At 42.3% G+C, this 24,402-nt stretch overlaps 1 protein-coding gene across 5 annotated transcripts in view; it reads right to left on the bottom strand.

Moving 5' to 3' along the window:
• Positions 1-24,402, bottom strand: part of LOC137418504 (tyrosine-protein phosphatase non-receptor type 13) — a 240,305-nt gene that overhangs the window by 178,397 nt on the left and 37,506 nt on the right. For all 5 annotated transcript variants that reach the window (XM_068104581.2, XM_068104582.2, XM_068104580.2 and 2 more), the window contains exons 4-10: positions 21,825-21,890; positions 18,494-18,679; positions 14,026-14,137; positions 8,890-9,225; positions 4,793-5,019; positions 4,187-4,258; positions 1,956-2,133 (exon numbers count right to left, since the gene is read on the bottom strand). In XM_068104581.2, coding sequence (XP_067960682.2) covers positions 1,956-2,133; positions 4,187-4,258; positions 4,793-5,019; positions 8,890-9,225; positions 14,026-14,137; positions 18,494-18,679; positions 21,825-21,890 — 1,177 coding nt within the window. The remainder of the gene's footprint in view (positions 1-1,955; positions 2,134-4,186; positions 4,259-4,792; positions 5,020-8,889; positions 9,226-14,025; positions 14,138-18,493; positions 18,680-21,824; positions 21,891-24,402) is intronic.

Raw genomic sequence — 24,402 nt, 5'->3', positions numbered from 1 at the left:
TAGCATGACTTGGTCTTAATCCGAATTGGTGGTCTAACATGAGGCCTTGGACAAAAAGGAAGGATTTCATATCAACAGCGATGATAGATTCCATGGTCTTGCTGATGATTTGAAGAGGCTAATATGTCTGTAGTTAAGGGGATCGGTTTGTGCACCTTTTTATGTAATGCAGTGATGTTGGCAAATTTCCAAGCAGTTACAAGATGGCCCAGCGCAAATGACCATTTGAAAAGGGCAGAGAGAGGATGTCCAAGAGCAGCAGAGAAGTTTTTAGGACAGATGAGCTGATGCCCTCTGGTCCAGTAGCACAGTCATAGTCGAGGGTTGAAAGAACCGTATCCACCTTCTTGGGTGCAAAAGACAGTCCAGGAGCAGTTTGGTATGGCAGGGAAGGATGGGTACCGAGAGTGAGGGGTTGGGGACACATTATTTGGAAGCAAACACATAGTGGAAAAATTCCTTAACCGGAAGCAAATAATTTTTCTTTTATGTAATTATAATGCTTATATTTATATTATTTCTTTGAAATGTCCACCTTTCAATATCACCTGGAATAGATCTGATCCCTACCCCCCATCAAACCTGTCATATTACATCCATGGGTACTCATCACTCCAGGACTTTTTTTTAACCTTTTCACTGTAATTTCCATCTTCCTTGCTCATTTTTATTTCCCCATTTTCCTTCTCCTTAACCCTATCATTATGCAATACAGGTATGCACACTCACCTGTGCTGTCTAACACGGGTTCAAATATCCGACCTAAGTATAAACTGGCAACCTGGCGTTTCGCAAGCCGGGCGATTCATCAATGTCCCTTGGATGGATGTTAAACTGGGTGTCCCGTCTTCCGGCATTAGTTGGTGAATGTTAAACGGTGCCCTTCGCAAATAGTAAGGAACTACTGCTGGAACCCTGAACAAATTACAAATCCCTGCTCTAACTTGCAGGGGGCACTGCATCAGTGGCACAGTCATACTCCCACCAATGATGCAAACCCACATAAGAAGAAGAACCATGTCACTTAAATGCCCCCCTCTCCCCCTCCTGGGATACCAGTTACATCCTCCATGAAGCCTGAGTATTTGAAAGCTATTATTAACTAGATGGTATTCATAGAATACTTACCCTGCGCAGTCAACTTGTGTGAGCCAACTCTTCTGTTTTTGAACATTTATTTTTCTTTGGTCCAATATGGCTGCCAGACCACGTGAGCGATGACATCATAAATTTATACGCTTTAATATAATTGTTGCATAGATCACGCTCAATACATTTCAAACTGATCAGACTAAGCGTTGTCCCTGTCGAATTATGATGTCATAATTATGGCACCAATGACGTCATCGTTAACAACACCTATTCCCCATATGGAGTTCTTTACAATGAGCCATGTTTCAATTTTTTCCATGCAGCGGTTTTGGAAATAGAGGTGCAACATTTTTCAGTTTTTCCAAGATGGCGCCTGTACTACATGACCTATGACGTCATGAATATCATTAAAATATTCGAAAGGAGGAGGCACTCCGATGGTGAAAATTTCGTCTCCATCAGACCAACAGTTACTGAATTTTTTAAAATAAATGATCGGATGGATAAGTGTTGTATTTGTCAAATTATGACGTCATAACGAAGGCACCGATGACCATCATTAACATATCTTACTCCCCATGGGGAGTAGTTGACAATGAGCCCGGTCTCAATTTTTTTTCCATGGAGTGGTTTCAGAGATAGAGAGGTGCGAAGTTTTTACAAGATGGCGCCTGTACTTTTATGAATGATTTTTTTTTTTATGCAGAATGAATTTTTTCAATGCAGACACGGCACACAGCACACGTACGTACGCAACTGAATGCTTAATCCCGCTTTTCACTTCGCGAGCGCAGGGTAATAAAAAAAAAAATCTGAAGTGGCATGGTATATGCAGCATTCCACAAACTGTGCCACATGCTCACCCTTGCATGTAGCGAAGCCAAAGAACGAGTGCTGGACCAAATTAGCACGTGTGGCTACCACTTCAAAGACCTCTTGGGCCTTGGCCTTAGGGTGACAGCTTAACAGCAGGCGTTGTCCATCGAGCAGTTCGACTGTGACCTTCCGCTGTACACCCTCATCATGCTCCTTGGGAGCATTCTACAAGAAGAAGAGTTACACTCATCATTATAACACCATAGGATTTCATGCCAACATGCTCACATGCCAACATGCTTTCATGCCAACAGTAAATAAAGTAAATTTAGGAAAGCTACATTGCGAACACGATAAACAGATCAGCAAATGAAGACAACAGACTCGCAAGTAAAGACAACAATGGTGAGTGGCATAATGTGACATGGGAAGTGGCATCCTGTACCACACCAACGAGGTAAATTACTGGATACGCCAGAAAAATAAGATTTAAACAAGAGAGTTAATAGAACATCTTAGAACGTGCAGTCTTGAGAAAAAGGACATGGGAAGGATCTTTTCTTCTCTTGCTTTGCGTTTTCAAGAACAAATTATATTAGCTTTGTTTGTGAATTTTAAACAACATGTGTAATGGCAACCATATGAAGCTAATGGGTCAAACAGAACAACCCAGAGATAAACCTTCTGCTAACTCAGAGAAACTGCAATCTTGGAACAATCTTTGAGAAAAAGATGCAATTAAACAACCAGATGTTATAGATTCAGTTAGCTCTGTCATTGCATCGCATCGTGCCGCCATTTTGTTTGAATCTCGCCGTTATTCCACTCTGAGCACGCAGCACATTTGATTGGTCGAGACAGTGCAACATTATGCTTAGTACCGCTAAACTGAAGGTTTTGGAAGTGCAAACAAGGTGATTTGTGTTCTACGGTGTTCAAATGATGATGACCATTCCGTTTTGCACTGTGACGATGCATAGGGCTGCTGAAGCAGTTTCCTTGGCCATTGGGCACGATCCTGGCCTGGTCGCCACTCTGACGCAGGATACCCGAATGGCTCATTCATCCCAGCAAGCTGGTACTCAATTTGCCGACTTCGGAATGATGACAGGTTGAGGCAACCCCCCTGGCGTTAACGATCAACCGGGATACAAACTCATGACCCTAGCTAGCTGGGATCCCAAGCCAGCACCCTAAACGCTAAGCCAACACCAGGCTATACGGTGTTCAAATATACAATGAAATTGAAATAAAAAAATCGATTTGTGGGGGAAAATTATACACCCAGACCAGGAATCGAACCCAGGTCTCTGGTGAACCGTAATTTTTTTTAATCTTTGGTAGAACTCGGCTGGGATCAGAAACGAACTGCCGACCTGGCAGACTCAGAGCTGACAGTCTAATCACAATGTTACTGAGTCTGGTAATACGGTGACTTTTCAAAAGATTCCACGACATACATTTTACTGATTGAAGCCAATAAACTATTAATTGCTCTAACGGATATTTGCGTGACAAATGGTCCGAATCCTTTCGCTTTACCATAATGGTTCCACCACCGATGCTTTGGCGCCACCCATTCCCTATCTTTTATCAGATACTCTATATGTGTAATAAATTTTTATTTTTTTTTAAACACCTTTAGAGGCCATTTTTCCCCACAAGCGGGGGTTGGCCTTTTTCGGGAACCGTGGTTGTTGTTGTTTTTCGGTCCCCTTTTTGAAGCAATGTTTTACGGCCGGATGCCCTTCCTGACGCCAACCCTTTTTGCCGCCTTTAACGACAAACAGGGAATTACCAGTGAACTGGTACTCAATTTGCCGACCTCGGAAGGATGACAGGCTGAGTCAACCCCCCTGGCGTTAATTCAGCGATCGACCGGGATTCGAACCCAGGATCCTAGGATCCTAAGCTGACACCCCAGCCGCTAGCCCAACACCAGGGTTAAAGAGAGTGTAATACACACTTCTTAATCAATATGGATATAAATTAGACCTTTTTGGGATACTGCTCGACGTTTACGAGCAATCTAGACACCAGATTTCTATATCAAACATAAACCAAGAAGATGAACAAAATCAACATTGGGGTAAAAGAATACCATACAAAGTAGATGTCACAGCAAAATAAAACAAAAGCCAAATTGGAAATGCCATTTGAGTATTTCAAATTTTAAACTCTTTTTAGGTTTGTGTTTAGTCTTGCTCAAATCAAGGTTTTATTGCTATTTATTTGCCATGGGCAATGGACACGCATGAGATTCTGCATGTCGTCTCACCAGTGAGAGAGGAACCTTAACTTGAATGGGAGGACAGCTAGCCAACTTCACAAAGTCAGGTACTGCATCCACCTGCAGCATCAAGCACAGGGTCAAACGGTACAAGGTCAGAAGACACAGCAGTAATCGCAATGTCAGCAACACAATTAGGCCGAGCACCAGACACACAGATTGTGGAAAGATGACAATGATTATTTAAATAACATGAAATCGTTTACAATTTACTCATACTAGTAATATCCACTCCCTCCGAGAGTGAAATATGGTGTCCATACGTCCTCCCTCTTGCAGGAGAAAGTGGTCAAATCACTTGCACTATTCTATCTGTACAGGGGGAAAATTGCGTCGTTTCAAAATTGCATGAATTATTCCGTGGCGATGACACGACCCTGGGTACCCGGAGCACGAATGCAAATATTGGTGGAAATCGGTCAAGCAGTTTTTGATTATACAAGGTGCAGACATATCCACATATAAAGAATTGGTGAACTTTAAATTGATGATCATAGAAACAAATTATTGCATTGTTTGGCCTCAGAAACAATTACCTTACAAATAAGACAGTAATCAATTAATAAATGAAATAAACACAAGAAGATGGCCTACCCATTTGCTGGGATGTGCACGGCTTGTACGTCTTGGTTGTTGATGTTGATCCAACGTCCCATTCATTGCCACGTTGGTGCATGGCCTAACAAGTGAGTTTGTACCTGCGCTGTTTAACCTGGGGATTCCTTGTGTGGCAGTCAACTGTCGCGTCAACGGTGTATCGTCCTGTGCGGGACGTGACGCCACAGTGGACGTTTCATACCAGGAAGGACCCCTTTGCAATCCTGCAGAAATGAAAAAAACAGAAGAAGCTATTTTAGTAAGTATATTTGATTTGAAGAAGTGCAAATACATTTAAGCAGCAACAAAGCATAAAAATGCAAATGTGAAATAACTATTTGATATGCCACGAAGCGACCCTGTTGACTGATACAAGATGCTATCCCTGTGTCGCCCTCCCTCACCCCTCCCCTCCCCCCCCCCCCCCTCGCAATAGATTTTTACCCTCCTGAATATTTTCCTTTTTTACCTCCACCCCACCCCTCCAAGCGGCCATTTTCTTTCCACTCCTTCCACCCACATCCAGTCCAACAACATCTTACTTAACCTGTTCACATAAAATATAGATGATCAAATTAATAAACGCCTCAAACAAAAATCTTGTGCATATAACTCTTTCCACTGGATCCACCTCCACATTTAATTGGTTTTGATTCCTCTCAAGACAAAAAGTCAATACAACTAAAGACAATGGGGATAACGGAAAAGCTAACGTTTCCCATACAGCCTGCACTGTGTTCTGACTGAAAAACCAGGCCAGAGCATGTGTACACCATGACAGATGACATGTGCACCAACCAACTAGCAAAAAGCAAGGGAAAAAATAACTCAAATAGATAAACATGTACAGGACTGGAGTTATGGGGGCCTTAAGTGGCCTGGCCCTTCCAGTTTGATCCAGTAGCCAGCACGTTTCAGATTCTAAATCGATATAATAAAATTATTATTCATATCAACTTAGGAATGTATACATGCATATATATATATATATATATATATATAATCGGGAGATTAAATCAGACGCGGACGTAGCTTCAGGACGGTCCATCTTTAATTCTCGACAAGCTTTCGACCAACAAAGGTCTTCTACTTAGTCGTCCCCAAGTTCAGCGGAAGTCTTGGGGAAACTTGGGGACGACTAAGAAGAAGACCTTTGTTGGTCGAAAGCTTGTCGAGAATTAAAGATGGACGTCCTGAAGCTACGTCCGCGTCTTATTTAATCTCCCGATTATTTATTTAATACAAATGAGACGCCCTGCTCGTACTGTGGAGTTTCTACTATTTCTCACAGTTATATATATATAGACTCATCCCATGCTCTTCTAGCCGAAGAAAGCTGCATAACTGCAACCATCAAGGCTATACAAGGTAAGCCTTTTGCTGTTTCAAACTCTTCCCAGAGTTCCTCCACAGCTGTAACGACATTTACACATAGTACATGCAAGAGAAACCCAATGCTACACACACCCTCAGCTGCCGGACCAGTTTCATCGCTTATTGGTGAGTCATCAGCGACAGTGTAGACAGAAACACGTTTCCTAAACTTTTCCTGAAAGGCACACCTGAACTTCTATCCACCTACAAGGCCTTCATATGTAGGTTTTTGCAGGACTGCTCTCCCCTCTGGGCTGGCACCTCTTGCTTATCTTCACACCATGGAAACCAAGGCCTTCAAGATTGGAATCTCCCGCGATGAAGCTGTGTATATGGGCCTATCACTTCGTCATTGCAAATAAGTCGGTAGTCCTCCATCTTCTACCGCCTCCTTTCTGGTCTTGCACCCTCTGCCCTTTCCGTTCTTTGCCCCGCTCCATCATGTTCCTGCAGGGTGCACACGGTGCACCATCAACCCCCTTCCGGTGAAACTACCAAAATCCAGGATCCCTGCTCTCTTCCACTCATTCGGTATTTTTTCCCCATTGTGGAACCAACATTCCACATTCTGTTCAATCTCGTCCTTCCTTCCGGGCCTTCAGGACAGATGTTCTCCACCATCTTAGGTCTTCCGCAATCCAAAACCATGTTATTTTCTACCCACGTTAACCACTCCACCCACCACTCCAGAGCCTATCTTCTTCCAAATTCCCAGTTTTTCCTTCCTGAGAGTTTGCTTCTTTATCCATCTTGTCCACCCCATGCATCCTCCCCAACCCCTCATTGCTCCGCACACACATTGTTTTGTCTGTCTCCCTCTATTTTGTCCTTCAACTCTGCTGTTAGTGTTTCTCCCTCTCTACTGTATATTTGGGCCTGATGCTTCCCGAGCCTCGACTCATGAAAAATGTGTGGAGTTTGAATCAAGATGGAAAATAATAGCTTGGGCAAAACTACTGGTTTGCCAAAACAGGCAAAGGTTTTCTTGTTCATGTACACGTGTTGCCAAATATTTGTGCTTGTTATCCATCCCTTGTACACAATACAAAGTATTGATATAGATCAGAAAAACAGATGTTTGTTACGAGGAGTTGAGTTGGAATAGAGACACAACACAGTGACAATGGGCAGAGTTGTCTTTTTATGAATTAATATTTAAGTTTCCTTGTGAAGTTATCTATATTTCTCAATTATCTATATTAGAGGAAGAGAGAGGAAGGGGAAGTTTTGTAGATGAGTTAAGAGGCAACTTTGAGGGGAGGGGTGAGAGGGAATTTGAAAGGGAGTGGTGAGGGGGGAGATTTTAAAGGGAAGGGTGAGGGTGGAGTTTTGAAGGGGAGGGGTGAGGGTTGAGTTTTGAAGGGGAGTGGTGAGGGGGGAGATTTTTAAAAGAGGGGTGAGGATGGAGTTTTAAAGAGGAGGGGTGAGGGTGGAGTTTTTAAGGGGAGGAGTGAGGGGGAGTTTTGAAGGGGAGTGGTGAGGGTGGAGATTTTAAAAGGAGGGGTGAGGGGGAGTTTTGAAAGTTTTGTACGATTAATGAAATTAGAGCATCCAAAATAAAATGCGGTTCTTTAGATACGTTCTGACTTTAGATAAGTCAGAGATACGTTTGAAAACGTCAGAGAAGAGGTGGAATAAAGAAGAGTTTAGATATTGAAGAAAGGAAGAGCTGTACGAGTCTGAATTTTTTGAATCGGAACGATTGAAAGAGCGATTTGAAGACGGCTTTTTGAAAAGGAAGAAGAGGAGCGAGTTGTAAAAGAAGAGTATGCAACGTGGGAGACGGAAGTTTAAACATATAAAAACAAAACCGTGAACACTGTCTGGGTATTCACTGAAATGAGGGTAGGAAGGCTGGGGGGAGGGAATGGGGGAGACGATGATTGCAGAACAGATTGCGAAGGGACTTTTGCAGTCTGAAACAGGTTCTCCTGAAGGATTTTCCTTGTTTGTCTCCACTCATTGTTCCCTATATCCTTACAAGTCTCCCAGTCCCTGCCACTGAAAAGCATACCCATAGCATGATGTTGCCACCACCATGCTTCACAGGAGGGATGGTGTTAAATGGGTGATGAGCCATGCTCTGTTTCCGCCAAACATAGCGCTTTGCATTCAGGCCAAAGAGTTCAATCTACGTCTCATCACACCACACAATATTTTGCCTCATTCTCTCAAGTCTTTCACATGCATTTTTGCATCTCCAGGCATACTGTCATGTGCTTTTCTTCTCAGGAGTGGCTTCCATCTGGCCACTCTCACATAAAGCATAGATTTGTGAAGTGCTGCAGAGACTGTTGTCCTTCAGGCAGGTTCTCCCATCTCAGCCAAAGAACTCTGTAGTTCTGTCAGAGTGGTCATTGGGTTCTTGGTCACCTCCCTGACGAAGATCCTTCTTGCCTGGTTGCTCAGTCTGGTCAGACGACCAACTCTAGGAAGAGTCTGGATATTTCAATAATCTTTCCATTTCCTAATGATTTAGCTCACTGTGCTTTTGGGAACTTTCAACACTCTAGAAATTGTTTCATACCCTTCCCCAGATCTGACAAGCTTGAAAGGAAGCAATGGCTCAACATTTAGAGAAGTAAAATTTAATTATTGTATTTTAAAATACAAGGTATCAACATGCTATTCGAGGCAAAAAAAATATTCCACATCTTTTAGGTTGTCGAATTGAAATAGTAACATGTTGACATGGTGCCTAGAACATGCAGCGGTCTCACCGTCACCATCCAGAGATGCACGAAGCATATAGGATGTCTGTTGAGGCTGCTCCATCCTCTTGTATGACTTTCCTGGTGCAGTAGATGCAAGGCTTTGTTGATCGGGTGATCTAGCGCAACTTAGTGGAGAGACACGTGATGGCAATGCTTGGTCCAAGCTTTTCAGGTGATTGTTGTGGGACTCCAGAGTGTGGAAATGTGTATTTTGCGTCCATGGGTTATCACCAAGAGTTTCTGAAACTTGACGTAGAGGATAGAGACCATCCATCATAGCCAGTTCGTTGGCAGTGAGGCTCAGGCTGTTGCTTCGACTCGATGTCGTGGCATAATTCTCACCTGTTGTGATGAATTGAACATTCAATGACTTCATTATTATTTACATTTTTAAGACACATGCAAGTTGCCTGGACTTGTGTATGGTATCCTTAAGAATTAAAAACGATGTAGGAGTTTAGCACAAATAATAGCATACCTGCTTTATACAGTTGACACTTGATAACTGAAATACCTGAATAGCTTTTCATAAATACTGGATTTGGAAATATCTGACAAAAAGAATTCTATAATGTGAATAGAATACCATGTAGACCATTAGTGCAGCAGATAAACACAAAAATTGTGCATTTTATGAGAAAAGCATGAAATTTTTCACATAGTTAGTGCATACCATAAGGTTTATTTTCAGATGTGGAGGGAAGTCAGATTTGACCTCTGAGGACCGTGAGAGGTCAAATCCAAAATGGCCGCCAGTCCACCGGGTCTAATGTTCAAACGCGCTTACTTTTGGAACCAAATAGTGTAGAAAAACATTATAGGTGTCATTTCCAACTAAATTGGGGATGCCCAGAGGTGAATGATGCTTTCAATGAACTCCGAGGCATGCCAAGTGAGGTCAGTGAAGGCTCAATGTTACTGCTAGAGCGATTTGTGGTGCTGATGTACGATAGAACCAGTGAGAGCACGGAAGTGAATGATGCCAGGAAACAGCTCTTCACACAGAAGTGTAGAACTCTAGAGAACATTCCTCCAACCCAGGCAGCACTCAAGCAGCACATCAAGCACACTTGCTACCAGGCCAACTGTTGTAACCAGGCATTGGGCATGGATCCAGAGATGCCAGACCCACCTGACTGGGGCTCGACAAAGGAGACAACTGGGTGGCAGCCTCTTTGGACCACTCTTCCTGAAGCATCAAAATCGTGCCATGAATTGATCGACTGTGGCTGCAAGAAAGGGTGCACTGGACGCTGCAAGTGTGCCAAAGCTGCATTCAAGTGCACTGCACTGTGCTTCTGTTCTGGAGACTGTTAGATTTAGATCATTACCAATTTTCATCATTGCACTTGATTTAATGTAAGCTTTGGTGGACATACTTGGTTAACTACAGTTATTTTTTCAGAGGTTATTGCATCATTCCTTGCAGTGTAAACACTTTTTTTCATCATTTCTGGTCTTTGGGTGTTCTGTACCTATCCCTGTACCTGAAAAAAGAAAGTTTTAAAAGTTCAAATGAACTTTTTCCAATAGCAGTTCCAACTGCAGAATCATAAAAATAGATATTTAACGTAATTTGACCTTGACCGTGACCTAAATGCATGTCCTTGAGTTCTGGCGATCTCAAAAGTATCACCAAATGAATGGGCATCCCCAATTAAGCTGGAAATGACACCTATAAGCGCGTTTGTACATAAGACCCGGTGGACTGGCGACCATTTTGGATTTGACCTCTCACGGTCCTCAGAGGTCAAATCTGACTTCCCTCCACATCTGAAAATAAACATTATGGTATATACTAACTATGCTAGAAATTTCATGCTTTTCTCAAAAAATGCACAATTTGTTAAAATATGAGAGCTTATCCGCTGTACTACATGCTTTTTGTGGTTGAATGCACTTTTGTCCTTAATAAAAAGTGTGTGTGTGTGTGTGTGTGTATATATGTATATGTATATATATATACACAGACTTGGCATTTAATATGGAATATTTTTTTTTTCTTGACTTGGGTTTACTTTCTGAACTCAATATATCAATCTGGTGAGTTTCTTTTACCCTTCGGTGATGTCCTTGTTGAAAGAACCATGTCACTGATTGTCCTTCGCAGCAAGAAGTCAATAACAGGATTATATCACAGGTGGCGTGACAAAATGTAAGGACAGGTACATTTGACGATTGGCTTCACAATCGGGTATATAAGGGTTGTTGCGTTCTGTATTAGTGGAAAACAACTGCTGCACGTCTAAAAAAGTTCTTGCCGCTTCCTCTGGAGATGGTCCGTCAACATGACAATGCTGTTTGTCATGGAGTGGCGGCTTTACGAAATTCTGGCATGAAACAGCGTGCTATTGCTCGGCACTATGGCATCACTCAAGGTCAGGTGTCAAAGATCCTGAAACGAAATGCTCAGAGGGGTGTCCCTACTCCAATACCGAGGCCAGGACGTCCACGCAGAACCACAAGGAGATGATCGCCAGCTGCACCGGTTAGTCTGCAATGGCCGTACCAAGTCAGCTAATCGGCTTAGGGCTGAGTGGCAGCAACTGACAAATGTGCCTGTATCCAGAAGGCTAGTGAAAGCTCAACCAATGACTGGTTCAAGCAGGCTATCATGCCAGGCATCCCCTGAGAAAGCCACGCCTGACCAGACAACACAGCCAGCGCCGATTGCAGTGGACCAGAGAGCACCGTCAATGGCAGCCAGGACACTGGAATCACGTGACCTTCAGTGACGAGTCTAGATTTCTGGTCTCTCGTCAAGATGGCCGCGTCGGAGTGCGCAGACAAGTGCATGAAGCCCACAACGAAGATTGTATAGTGCCAAGAGTCCAATCTGGAGGTGGTGGGGTGACCGTTTGGGCTGCTTTTCATGCAGGGGGCAAAACTGACCTGGTTGTTCTGAATGGAAACCTGAACCAGTTCAAGTACAGGGTCATTCTGGAAGAAACATTGCTTCCATTTGCTCGTGCAGCCTTTCGAGGAAACTTTGTCTTCCAAGATGACAATGCACGGCCTCATCGTGCTCACATGATCCAACACTTTCTTGCTGACCATGGTGTAGAGCATATGGAGTGGCCTGCCATGTCCCCGGATATGAATCCGATCGAGAACTTGTGGGCAGAATTAACGCGTCAAATTGACAACTTGGACCAGCAGCCTACCTCTGTGCGTGAATTGCAGCAGGCTATTGTCACTGCATGGCAAGCGATTCCTGTCCAAACCTTGGCAAATCTCGTGAACAGCATGGCTCAACGTGTACGTGCTCTCCTGAGTGCTCGTGGGGGTTACACGAAGTACTGAACTGTAATTTTACTGTCCGTAATCCCAGTCATAATTTAGCTTTTGTTTTCGTTGAATTTTTTTTTGGCGAATGTGCAAAATAAAGAGATACTTCTGGAAAACGTACAGAAGTTTAACACAGTACTGTCCGTGAATTGAGTTCGATATCAGTTTACATCACTTTCAAGGATCAATTTATTTGCTTTGAAATGTCAAATGTGGTTTTTGTTTCTTTTAAAGGTCACATTAACAAAATCTAGAATAATTTCAACGTAATTCCAATGAACTTTTGGTTCTAAGTCATTGTGAAAAGTAAGTTCAACCCCACAAAAAAAATATTCCATATTAAATGCCAAGTCTGTATATATATATATATATTCTAAAGAATTGGTAGGATTTTTTTTTTTTTTTTCTTTTTCATATACAGTATGGTGCTTTTTTTTTTGCAATATATATATATATAATATATATATATATACACACCAAATTTCTCACCTATATATATATATATATATATATATATATATGGGTGAGAAATTTGGTGTGTATATATATATATTATATATATATAGTAAAAAAAAGAAAAGCGAAAAAAAAAAAGCACCATACTGTATTTGGAAATAAATTAAACAAATAAAAAAATTCTAAACAATTCAAATTGTCTCAGGAACTTACCTAGTTGTATTATAGCGAGTTGAGTGTATCAAATGCACCTAGGTCTATATATATCTATATATATCTATATATATCTATATATATCTATATATATATATATATATATATATATATATATATATATATATATATATATATATATATATATATATATATATATATATATATATATATATATATATATATATATATACACATTTATATATATATATACACATTTATATATATATATATATATATATATATATATATATATACACGATACACACACACACACACACACACACACACACACACACACACACACACACACACACGAGAATATAAAGCTCTTTCTAACCGCTGACTGATATTAATGTTCGGTACCTTCCGGTGTGATGGAAAGCTGAAATTTGGTGTACCGATGGACATCAAAGCCGGTCCACAGGGAAAAAGAAAATCACAGAACCATTGGAAAGTGTCCGTAAATGAAAATTTACGTTAAAAAATGTAAACACATAGGTAAAAAATAAAATAACTAAAATAAATTTTAAAAACGTCAATCGATATCTACCATTTGATAATTGTAATTTTACAAGCACAAACTGTGAAATAAAAATCTCAATGAAACTTTATGTAAAAACAGTAAGCGCATTCATAAAAAAATTTGTGTTTTTTTTAACCTGAATTGATATCTAGCAGCAGGTCGGTGTTGCTTACCTATAATCATAGAGCTTCTATTTATTATGAACCTACATATGGAGCACACACGGCTTGTTATTGCTTACACACTGTGTACGCATACCCTACTAAAAAAAAAAAAACAACCTTTAGAGGCCATTTTTCCCCGCAAAGCGGGGGTTGGCCTTTTTCGGGGACCGTGGTTGTTGTTGTTTTTTTGGTGCCCTTTTTGAAGCAATGTTTTACGGCCGGATGCCCTTCCTGCCGCCAACCCTTTTTGTCGCCTTTTTACGACAAGCAGGGAATTACCAGTGAACCGGTACTCAATTAGCCGACCTCGGAAGGATGACAGGCTGAGTCAACCCCCCTGGCGTTAATTCAGCGATCGACCGGGATTCGAACCCAGGATCCTTGGATCCTAAGCTGGCACCCTAGCCGCTAGCCCAACACCAGGCTTAAGCATACCCTACTAATAATATTATATACTCTATTAAATTGAATTTGAGGGTCAGAAGCCAAACTTACCATCACTGCTAAGAACCAGCACAGAATGTGTGTGTCGTCTCAAGCGTTCCCTAATTTGCTGCCTTCGTCTCTCCGGTGGAACTTCGTACATCCCAGGTGCGGAATTCTCATGCTGCAAATTATACCATGGAACATATCCATTCATGGTTGGCACAATGGTAATGCTGGATGCGTATGCATCAAACAACCGACATCATTTAATGTATCGATCAATTTAATTAAAAAAAACTCAATTCCTCTTTGATACTGTACATCCTCTTTTACCTTTGGTGGTAAAACAATTTACAATCTGCTAGGCAAAGTGAAAAATAAAATCAAGAAACAAAATATACCTCAAAAAAGGATGCACAAATATAAATATTTGTTTGGATTGACAAGGTGAGGAAACAAAAAAATAATGAACGTCTAGCTACACCTAAACTTGAGTGGAATATTCAAATTGAAAGCCAAATGACTGGTATGGTTTTATACAACATGCATAACACCATCTACATCTTAAGGTACAAAGCATACAACTAAAACGAGAAGCCTCCTATGGGTAGTTGGTATTTCTAATTAGCCTGCCTCTCGTCTCGATAAAGTCATCGGAATCCTCGAGAGCGACACGTGTTGGACCCATTTTCCGATCACCTTTCTCTCTCTACACGTGTATTATTGCCCAAATAAACTATATTCGCTGGGGAATTGAAATCACCTTCCCATGCAATGAGTAAAAACAACTAAAGACCTCATGTTTTTTTTTTGTTTTTTTTTGTATACAAGATCGAGGCTCGTGAAAGAGCTAACATTAATCACACAAAAAGTCAAACCGACACACAAAACACAAAAAATAAGGGGAGCGGCAGACAAGATGGGGAGAGCGGGGGAAGGACACAAACACAACATTTGAGAGCAGTGACAACGGGAGAAATGTGGGAGGGGGAGGGCTTTGGGGGAGGTGGGAGAGGTTGAAAACATATGAACACTGCAAGGACTTCCAGGAAAGAAGTTGGAATTTCAAAAAAAAAAAAAAAAAGTATCTGGGTTGAATGAATTATCGGGGGTAGAAAAGATCAAGGTTTTGGATGAGGGAAGATAGGAGATGGTGGTGAACAGCTGTTTTAAAGACCTGGATGGAGGAGTGGGATTGAAGGGAGTGGGGGAGTTTGTTCCAGACGTGGGAGAAAAAGGGAATGAAAGAGTGAAAGTGAGCAGAAAGCCTAGATTTTGGCAGTTTAACCATAAGAGGGTTTTTTTTGTTTGTTTTGTTTTTTTTGTATACAAGATCGAGGCTCGTGAAAGGGTTGCACGCAGATCTTGTGCGACCTGAAGGAATATTGGGGGGACAGAGCACAGAGAGAGAGCTGGGGGAGCAAGGCCTGGAGAGGAGTCGGTAGAAGACAGAAAGAAATGTCTTGTGGGTAAAAGCAGGTGAAGCAATTCCAGGTGTGAACTGACACAGAAATGAGTCACCAAAAATGACTATATAGTGATCACTTCAGCAGCAATTACTTTGAAATCATCATAATTGGGTGACATGCATACCCCCTCAACCCGCTACCCACATCCCCAAAATAATAATCCCTATTACCAAATCCACAAGCACACTCACCCTCCATGACACCAAACCCCAAATACCACAAACACAAATTCACTCAATGGGAGGGGGAGAGGCGAGCAGGGGTGCGTCACAAACAACCATCAAGATACTTACTACTTACTACAGTCATGTTTTTAAAACAAAAACAAAACCGCACGTATACCCAACATAGGTCGACGTCAACATAGGCCAAAGGTCAACAACTTATTTTACTGATTTTGCAAGTTTCGTGCTTATGCACAACATATTTCTTGTTTGTTTGTTTGTCTGTCTGTCTATTTGTGAACAGGATATCTCAAAATGTTGTGGACAGATTCAGACTAAATTTGATGGAGACAGACGTTGGGTATGTGACAAGGACAAAATGATTAGATTTTGGTGAAGATCCGGATCTGAATCTGAAAATTTTGTAAGTGATCCTTCACCATTGAGAGATAGGACAAAAAAACGATGTAGAGCAGGATATCTCACTTTATGGACGGATTGGGACGAAACTTGGTGAATAGCTTGGGTGTGTGACAAAGCATGATTGATTCAATCTTGGTGAAGATCTAAAACCGGTTCCGGATCAGAGAATTTTAAAGTGATTCTTCACCATTGATCGATAGGGTTAAAACCGATATATAGTATTGTCACATCACTGGCGATTAATATCAGCTGAGACAGATGGTCGAACCAGCTTTAACTCCGAGGCGACCTCCGAAGATGATGGTTATTTTTGGCACGCGCAAGATGGAAGAGATGCGAGGCGTTTAACTGCCTGAGCACACAGGTTTATTCCGAAACCAACACCATGCAAACACGACAGTAAAATGTACACAAATGATTTAATAACAACATAAATCGTGGACGGAAATGAAGGTTGATTCACTATGGTGAGGATCCTCCACACACTGTCTCAACCAGACACAAAAAAAAGGAAAATAAAATGAAAGTAAAATCTCTCTTCGTGCCGGCACTTATCTGCGTCCCAAATGGCCCTTTATAGCGAGTGGTGGCGATAGTCAAGTTCAGGCCTCCCGCGCCAGAGTGCTCAAGATGGCGACGCTCGACGAAAGCCCACGCGTCAAAGGCACCCAGAGTCGTGTGGCGTGTGGTGAAGACGGCCGTCTTTTAGATCCCACTACCGTCTAGGGGCGCTCTCCCTTTGAGGTCCCAGCTCTTCCGAAGAGCACCACAGCTGTCAAACCCTCCTCACGCACCAAGAAAGGATCTCGGCACCAATCGCTTTCTTTCAGCACACGGACCAAAATATGGCCAAGCCTTCTTGTCCGAGCAAGAACCAAGCACGCTCTTCTTCCTCACACATCAAAAGCCAATCGCGTCACTCGGGCGTAGCCTGCCAGCCTTTCTCTCCACTCCCTGATTTTCCGCCTCTAGTGGGCGGGGCCTTCTCCTTATTCGGTCCAGGGGGTGGAGCTTAGTCTGACCGGCTCGTTCTTGGCTTTTGGCGGTGGTAATTGCAATGTAAAGAATTTCTTCAGCAAAAACGTGAGGGGAAAATTAGAGGGTGTGATGCACAGGGGAAAACTAGCCTTAAACCCTCTAGCTAATTAGCACAGCATCACCTTAAACATTTAACTTTAACATTGTGCATGATGCACAATTAAACAACCTTAAGCTACATTCTCCCTACTTAATACATCGAAATGCTCCTACACGTCAAGCGGTCCCATGCTACTTCCTATACAGTTCTACCTCTCCGAAGATATTCTTTTATCTACCTCACATAAACATAATAGTATGATATCTGAACAAGGCCGACAGTCTGACAGCGGCATAGCCGGGCTCGTTTGATACTTTAGTTGAAGAGGATAGTATGACCTGGGTGGGGATAACAGTTAGCAAATCATTTAAGCTTTGTTTTTTTGTTTTTTACTTCAGGCATGGATTCAGGCATTTTTTACTTCAGTTCATGAATGACTTGGGTAAAAAAAACAACAAAAAAAAAATGGCGAATGGCAAACGATGAACCAATAAATTACACTTTCCTCTGCCACCTTCAGTCAAACGTCAGACATTGACAGAATGTTCTCTATATGTTCATTCCAAACAGCATCATTCATCATTCCGATCATAAATTTATACTATTGTATTAATATGTCAAAATATTATGTTAAATAATGATTGTATTGAGATATCAAACCAGCGAACTGGCATCATCTGTTTACTTCCAGATTCGGGAGCAAGGGGGCAAGGTCGGTCACATTTCAAAATCACAATTGTATTGAGGAATTTCTGAAACTTCCTACCTACCTTACGACACCCGCTGGTACCCCAAAATGTTCCACAGAAGGTTATTATATTTCCTTTTAATAAAATATGCAACTGTACTGGTCACTAAACGCGTCCCCCTGTCATGTGACCAAATTCTCAGCTATGATTGTATGTTTGTGAGGACATACGGACAAAGGCTGTTCTACACGGCATTGCTCTACTGGCTGCGCTGTAAAAAGTTATGGAGGGATTTGGACAAAACTTGGTGAACAGGTTGGGTGTGTGACATGGATGAAACGATTCAATTTTGGTGAAGATCCAAATACGGATCTACATATCAATTTTTTTTAACTTTAAGTGATTTTTTACCATTGAGTAATAGGGCCAAAAAGATATACAGCATATCATAGTATTTCAAAAAGTTGGGGATGGATTTATCACAAAACTAAGGGGATGAGGAAGTTGGGCGACAAGAACAAGCCGATTAGATTTTGATTCAGGCCCGAATCCAGATCCGGCCTTTCAGTGGGATACAAAACGTAAACTGTTTAGTCTGGCAGAGGTATGCACTCCACCAAATGCCATTCTAGTTTAAAATGTTATTACTTTTAATTAAAAAGTATATGCCATTACTGAAACTCCATTGTCTCATGATTGTAATGCTCCACATACCTGGCAGAAACTGCCCAACACAAGTCGAGCGAGCCGACCAACATGCATGCCCGTAGGTATTGCGCCAGCAGACTTGCCATGCTTGATGCAGGAGCTCAGCACGGTGCTCAAGGAAGCTCTACGCTGAGGAACGTCCTCGCACATCCCCAGGAGAACATGACCAAGGTGCTTACCCAGCTGCACGGGCTGCACAAGAGGATATGACACTCACAAGTTATTACTTTTTTTTTTCTTTTTTTTTTATTTATTTATTTATTTATTTATTTATTTATACAAGATCGAGGCTCGTGAAAGAGCGAACATTAATCACACAGAAAGACAAACAGACACACAAAACAAATAACATCGGGAGCGGTAGACAAGATGGGGAGAGAGGGGGAAGGACACAAACACAACATTTGAGAGCAGGGACCGAGAGACATGGAGACATCGAGAGAACTGTGGGAGGGAGAGGGCTTTGGGGGGGAGGCATGGGAAGGGGGGGGGGGGTGGGAGAGGTATAAAACATATGGACACTGCCAAGACTTCCAGGAAAGAAGTTGGAATTTCAAACAAGGTGGATCTGGGGTGAATTGGTGGGGGTAGAAAAGATCAAGGTTTTGGATGGGGGAAGATAAGAGATGGTGGTGAACAGCTGTTTTGAAGACCTGGAGGGAGGAGTGTGATTGAAGTGAGTGTGGGAGTTTGTTCCAGAGGCGGGAGAAAAGAGGAATGAAAGAGTGAAGGTGAGCAGAGAGCCGAGATTTCGGCAGTTTAACCATCAGAGGGTGGCTGGCAGATCTTGTGCGACCTGTAGGAATATTTGGGGGACAGAGCACAGAGAGAGCTGGGGGAGCAAGGCCGGAGAGGAGTTGGTAGAAGACAGAAAGACCACCTACCTGCCTGCGGTGAGTGAGTGAAAGGCCCTCAGAGATAGCTTCATCGCGGGAGATTCCAATGATTCTGAAAGCTTTGGATTCAACAGCGTGAAGCCGAGCCAGGTGTGAAGCAGGAGCACCAGCCCATAGGGGAGAACAGTATTCCATTGAGCTGCGGATGAAAGCCTTGTATGTGGTGAGGAGCTCAGGTGTGCCTAGGAAGGACTTCGCACGACGGAGGATGCCCAGTCGGCGACTGGCTTTGGAGGCCAGCTTGGAAATGTGGTTTTCCCAAGAAAGATCATGGCAGATGGTGAGACCCAAAAGCTTGAGCGACAGAACTTCTTGGAGAGGATGGTTGAGAAGGTAGATGGGAGGGTTGTCCAGTCGATCTTTTCGGAGAGACATAGTAAGAGTGTGAGATTTGTCAGGATTGAAAGACATGTTCCACATGTTTGACCAGTCTGTGATTTTGTCCAGGTCTTCAGAGAGTGAGGAGGCTGCAGACTGCCGATCTGAGAGATGAGGAATGGAGCGGCAGAGAGTGGAGTCATCAGCAAAGAGATACAGAGGATTTTCCAGAGAGTCGGAGAGATCATTGATAAAGACCAGAAAAAGCACAGGGCCCAGCACACTGCCTTGGGGAACTCCAGCCTGAACGGGAAGGGGAGATGAGAGAAATCCATTCAGGGCCACACGTTGACTACGACCAGAGAGGAAGTCCGCAAGCCATGCATGGAGATTTCCATGGATACCATAGGAGGAGAGTTTGGTGAGCAGAGCTGGGTGCCAGACCGTATCGAAGGCACGTGATATGTCAAGGGAGACAGCTCTGATTTCCTGTTTGGCATTGAGGACCTCCATCCATTGTTGAGACAGTAGAAGCAGCATGTCCAGAGTAGAGTGACCTGGTCTGAAACCAAATTGATGATCAGAGATCAAGCCATTGGAGAAGCGGAAAGATTTCATATCCGAAGCAATGATGGATTCCATGACTTTGCTGATAATTGGGAGCAGGCTGATTGGTCTGTAGTTGCAAGGATCTGTTTTTGCACCTTTTTTGTGTAAAGCGGTAATGTTTGCTGATTTCCAGGATGCTGGCAGATGACCTTGAGCAAAGGATAGGGTGAAAAGAACAGAGAGAGGGTGAGATAGAGCGGCAGAGCAGGATTTTAGGACCCGTGGGCTGATGCCATCTGGTCCAGTTGCAGAATCAGAGTCGAGGTTTGACAAAAACTCCTCCACCTTGTCAGGAGAGAAGGTCACAGAGTCCAGGAGCAGTTTGGTTCGACTGGGAAAGGTGGGAACAGAGAGAGATGGGTTTGGGACTAAGGATTTTGAGGCAAACACAGAGTTGAGGCATTCGGCTTTGTCACGTGCGATGTCAACTGTGTGGCCATTTGAGGTAAGGGAGGGGATGGAGGGGGAACAAACACCAGAAACGGATTTGACCAGACGCCACCAGGATTTGGAGGAAGGAGACAGGTTTGAGAGTTCATTCTTGAGTGAGGAGAGATAGTGCTTCCTGGCACTCCTGAGGGTAGACACACACTTGTTCCGAGCTTGGTGGAAGGAACTGAGATTTCCTTCAGTTGGATTAGCCTTCCAAGAGGCAAAGGCAAGTTGTTTCAGGGCAACTGCCTCACCACAAGATTCAGTGTACCATGGACGGGAGGAAGGGTAAGACAACTGAAGGCGAGATGGGATAAATCTGTGCATGAGAGAGATCAGTTTGCTTTGGAAGAATTCCCAGGAAGAATTGATGTCAGAGGCAGTGGAGATGGGAGACCAATCCAGACGATTGATGGCTGCTTGAAGACCGTCCCAGTCAGCCTGAGTGAAATGCCAGACTCGTCGACGCTGAGGAGGCTCTCTGAGAATGGCCAGAGAGATGTCCACTTTGACAAGCACATGATCAGAAGAACCGATTGGAGCAGAAGAAGAGCAGCAGACATTAGCAGGGAAGTTAGTCATAACCAAGTCTAGAAGAGAAGATACTCCATTGGCTGAGATCCGGGTCGGGAAATTGACAGATTGTGTCAATCCCAGTGAGTCACAGAAGTCCTTTGCTGAGGTGCCATGACTGGTGAGAGAGGAACCCACACCCAACCAGGTGGCATGATGACAATTGAAGTCACCACATATGAGGAAGAGAGAGTTGGGATGACTGTGTACTTCAGCATCCGAATGAAACAATATGATCAACAAAATCTTCAAATACATCAGCATCGAATAATTACAAACGAATCGGTTTGGCTCTTGATAGCGGTCAAATCTGGTATTTAAAAACAGCCATTCTGGTGCAGTGCATGCATGAAGCCACAAACTTAATGATCATGCTTCATATCCTTCAACCAACATCCGGCTTGCAGTTTCAGTGCGAAATGAGAGAAATGTCGGGTCAAAGGAAACGATTCACTGTTTTCAACTGGATTGTGCAGATATATTAAATTACAATTAACAAGCAAGCTTACCTGTGTTTCAGGCACCTGATAATCTGCAGCCCAGTATAATGTCATTCCAAGGGAGTACAGGTGCATCTAAATGGGGAAGGAAAACAAAAGGGTATTCCAATCTGAATTCTGCATTTCAGGCACAAAATATTTTTGAAGCCGCATCAAAATACATATAATTGGAATGTGAATTGATTCAATAAAATGGAAAAGGTCTGTTTGTGTGATGTATGAACATAAATCGATGTCGTCAATACAAAACAAAAACAGCAGCTAACAGACACCACACAAAATAACTACACAAACATGTCCTGGTGAGGGCCTGCAATCTCCGATTGCTTTCTCGTTGCTTTTGAATCTGATTGATCAAGAAAAGTTATCAGGCATAATACAGTGTTATCATTCTTCTTCTCAATGAAGGAAGATCCTTCTATACTGCTACATCCGATTGCACACCAAACCGTTACTTTCACTGCAGAGATTGGCTGTTCCATAGGGTTGTGCATTTCCATATGTTTGTGCAGGTGTTCCATAAGTTCCCACAAGCTGAGCAAGTCGTCGTGTTTCTTTTTTGAAGAAACCTGTGAAGCTTCTCTTACAGCCTCAATCTTGTCCAGTGCTTTAACTAAAGGTTTTCGCCAACTGTGTCCATTCATTTGGTCTTTCACACTTTCAGTGTCTCTAAATTTTTCAACAATATATTTTAAGGTTTTTTATTATGGAATTCTTGCATTTGAATAGACCCTAAAAAACCACCTTTGTGTAGAAACATACGACTGTCATAAGAAAGTCTCTAAAATAAACGTCCGCTGGAGCACAGATCATTTTTTTGACATTGTTGAAACTTCTATGGGAAAAATACTTTAAACCTTGTGTCTTTAGGTGACCTGAAAATGAAAAATTTGGTCGCATTATTAAGATTATGACAGCTGTTTGAAAGGTTGCACATCCTTTTGGACCACCCTGTACATCTACCCATAAATGATTGCTTTTGCAAAGCTTTATAATGGAGTCACAAACACGGTAGAGGGTAGCTTAAACCACAATGCCCTTAAATGACAAAGCATGCAATTACCCACGACCTTCAAATCACATGCAAGAACCACGTTGGTGGCAATCCATAAATCTTTTCTGGATGTAATTGGCCTTGAAATGGGATGAGAAATCCTAAACCATAAGAAATCTTACTTTTATTAAATAAAGGGATCAAGATGTGCGTACATGTCATACATTCAGAGAATAAATGATCAACAATTTGATGTTGGGAAAGGGGAAGATATGGACAATAAAAAAATGGATAAACACCAGGATGAGTACACAGTGTTCCATGGGAACCAATAGGTGATAGCGATTGGCCGCTGTTTGGAGAAATGGAGTGATTGGCTGCTGCTGCTTCATGATAGGGACACACTCAGGGAGGCAAAGCCAACAATATTGGAAAAATGGGACAAATGGGAAGGTTTATATTTAGGGAAAGTAAAAGGGGAGAGGTTACTGAATGAAAATGTAATCAGGAAGAAGGTACAAAGGAAGAGTGAAAGCAAAAGGGACACTCGCGATAAAAATCGATGGAGAGGAAGATTGGCCAAGAAAATACTTTGTCCTCTGGAGAATTCCAAGCTTAAAGACATTGTCAGCTTATTTCTGGTTGTGGGTAACGGGGTAACGGCAAGACGAAGGAGCTCTAACAGACAGGATGTCCACACTATATAACTGCTTGATATACCTTTCAGTCTTTGTGAAAAGCGGAAAAAATGAGAATATGGGATTTGCCAGCCTGGAATGTCAACTCAGGTTGTTGAACAATTTATTGTCTTTTTCCAAATCAGAAGACAGGAATGCAGTCACAGTCTACCTGTCACTAGCCTGTAGCTAGGAAGATCTGTCTTGGCACCCTTCTTGTTAATAGGGGTGATGCTTGAAACTTTCCATCATAATGGTCAACTAAGTTGGCTGCAAATGATATAAAATAGGAAAGAAAGGGAAACAGAAAAAGATTCCAGATGGAGCATTTGCAGCTACGTCAACCGACCTCATACTCACCGATCCTTCCTTGTTCACCAAGCGTCATGATTCAAGCGCTGATCAGATCAAGCGCCATGTTTCACTCTATTTACAACTACTGTCTCACCTGAAGTATTATAAAATATATACTGTAAAAGACGTTTGTGTGTGTGTGTGTGTGTGTGTGTGTGTGTGTGTGTGTGTGTGCACGCGCGCAAGTCCAATTATAGACACAACACCAACACATGGAAGCAATTCTGGACATAATTGACCATAAAATGTACAAAGAGAAACCTAAAGAAGTTAATCGTAGAAAAGACAATGATATCATCAGAATTATGTTTGATAACAAAGGGGTGGAAATGATAAATATCGAGAAAATACTTCAACAGAAGGAAGTGTGGAGTAAACTTCCAGAAACAATACAACAAAGAGAGCGACCAAGAGTTGTGTACACTTTGGGAAATTCAATTCGGGGAAAGATCTTCAACTACAAGGACACTGTACAATCTATAGATGTAGAGGAATGGTTAAATAACACACATCATTGTAATTGTGAACATTCCGTGTTTAAAAGATCCACATCATAAACACA

The sequence above is a fragment of the Myxine glutinosa genome, chromosome 8 (assembly GCF_964187855.1).
Source record: "Myxine glutinosa chromosome 8, kmMyxGlut1.1, whole genome shotgun sequence".
Classification (NCBI taxonomy): domain Eukaryota; kingdom Metazoa; phylum Chordata; class Myxini; order Myxiniformes; family Myxinidae; genus Myxine; species Myxine glutinosa.
This window is presented reverse-complemented; position numbering and strand designations above follow the sequence as displayed.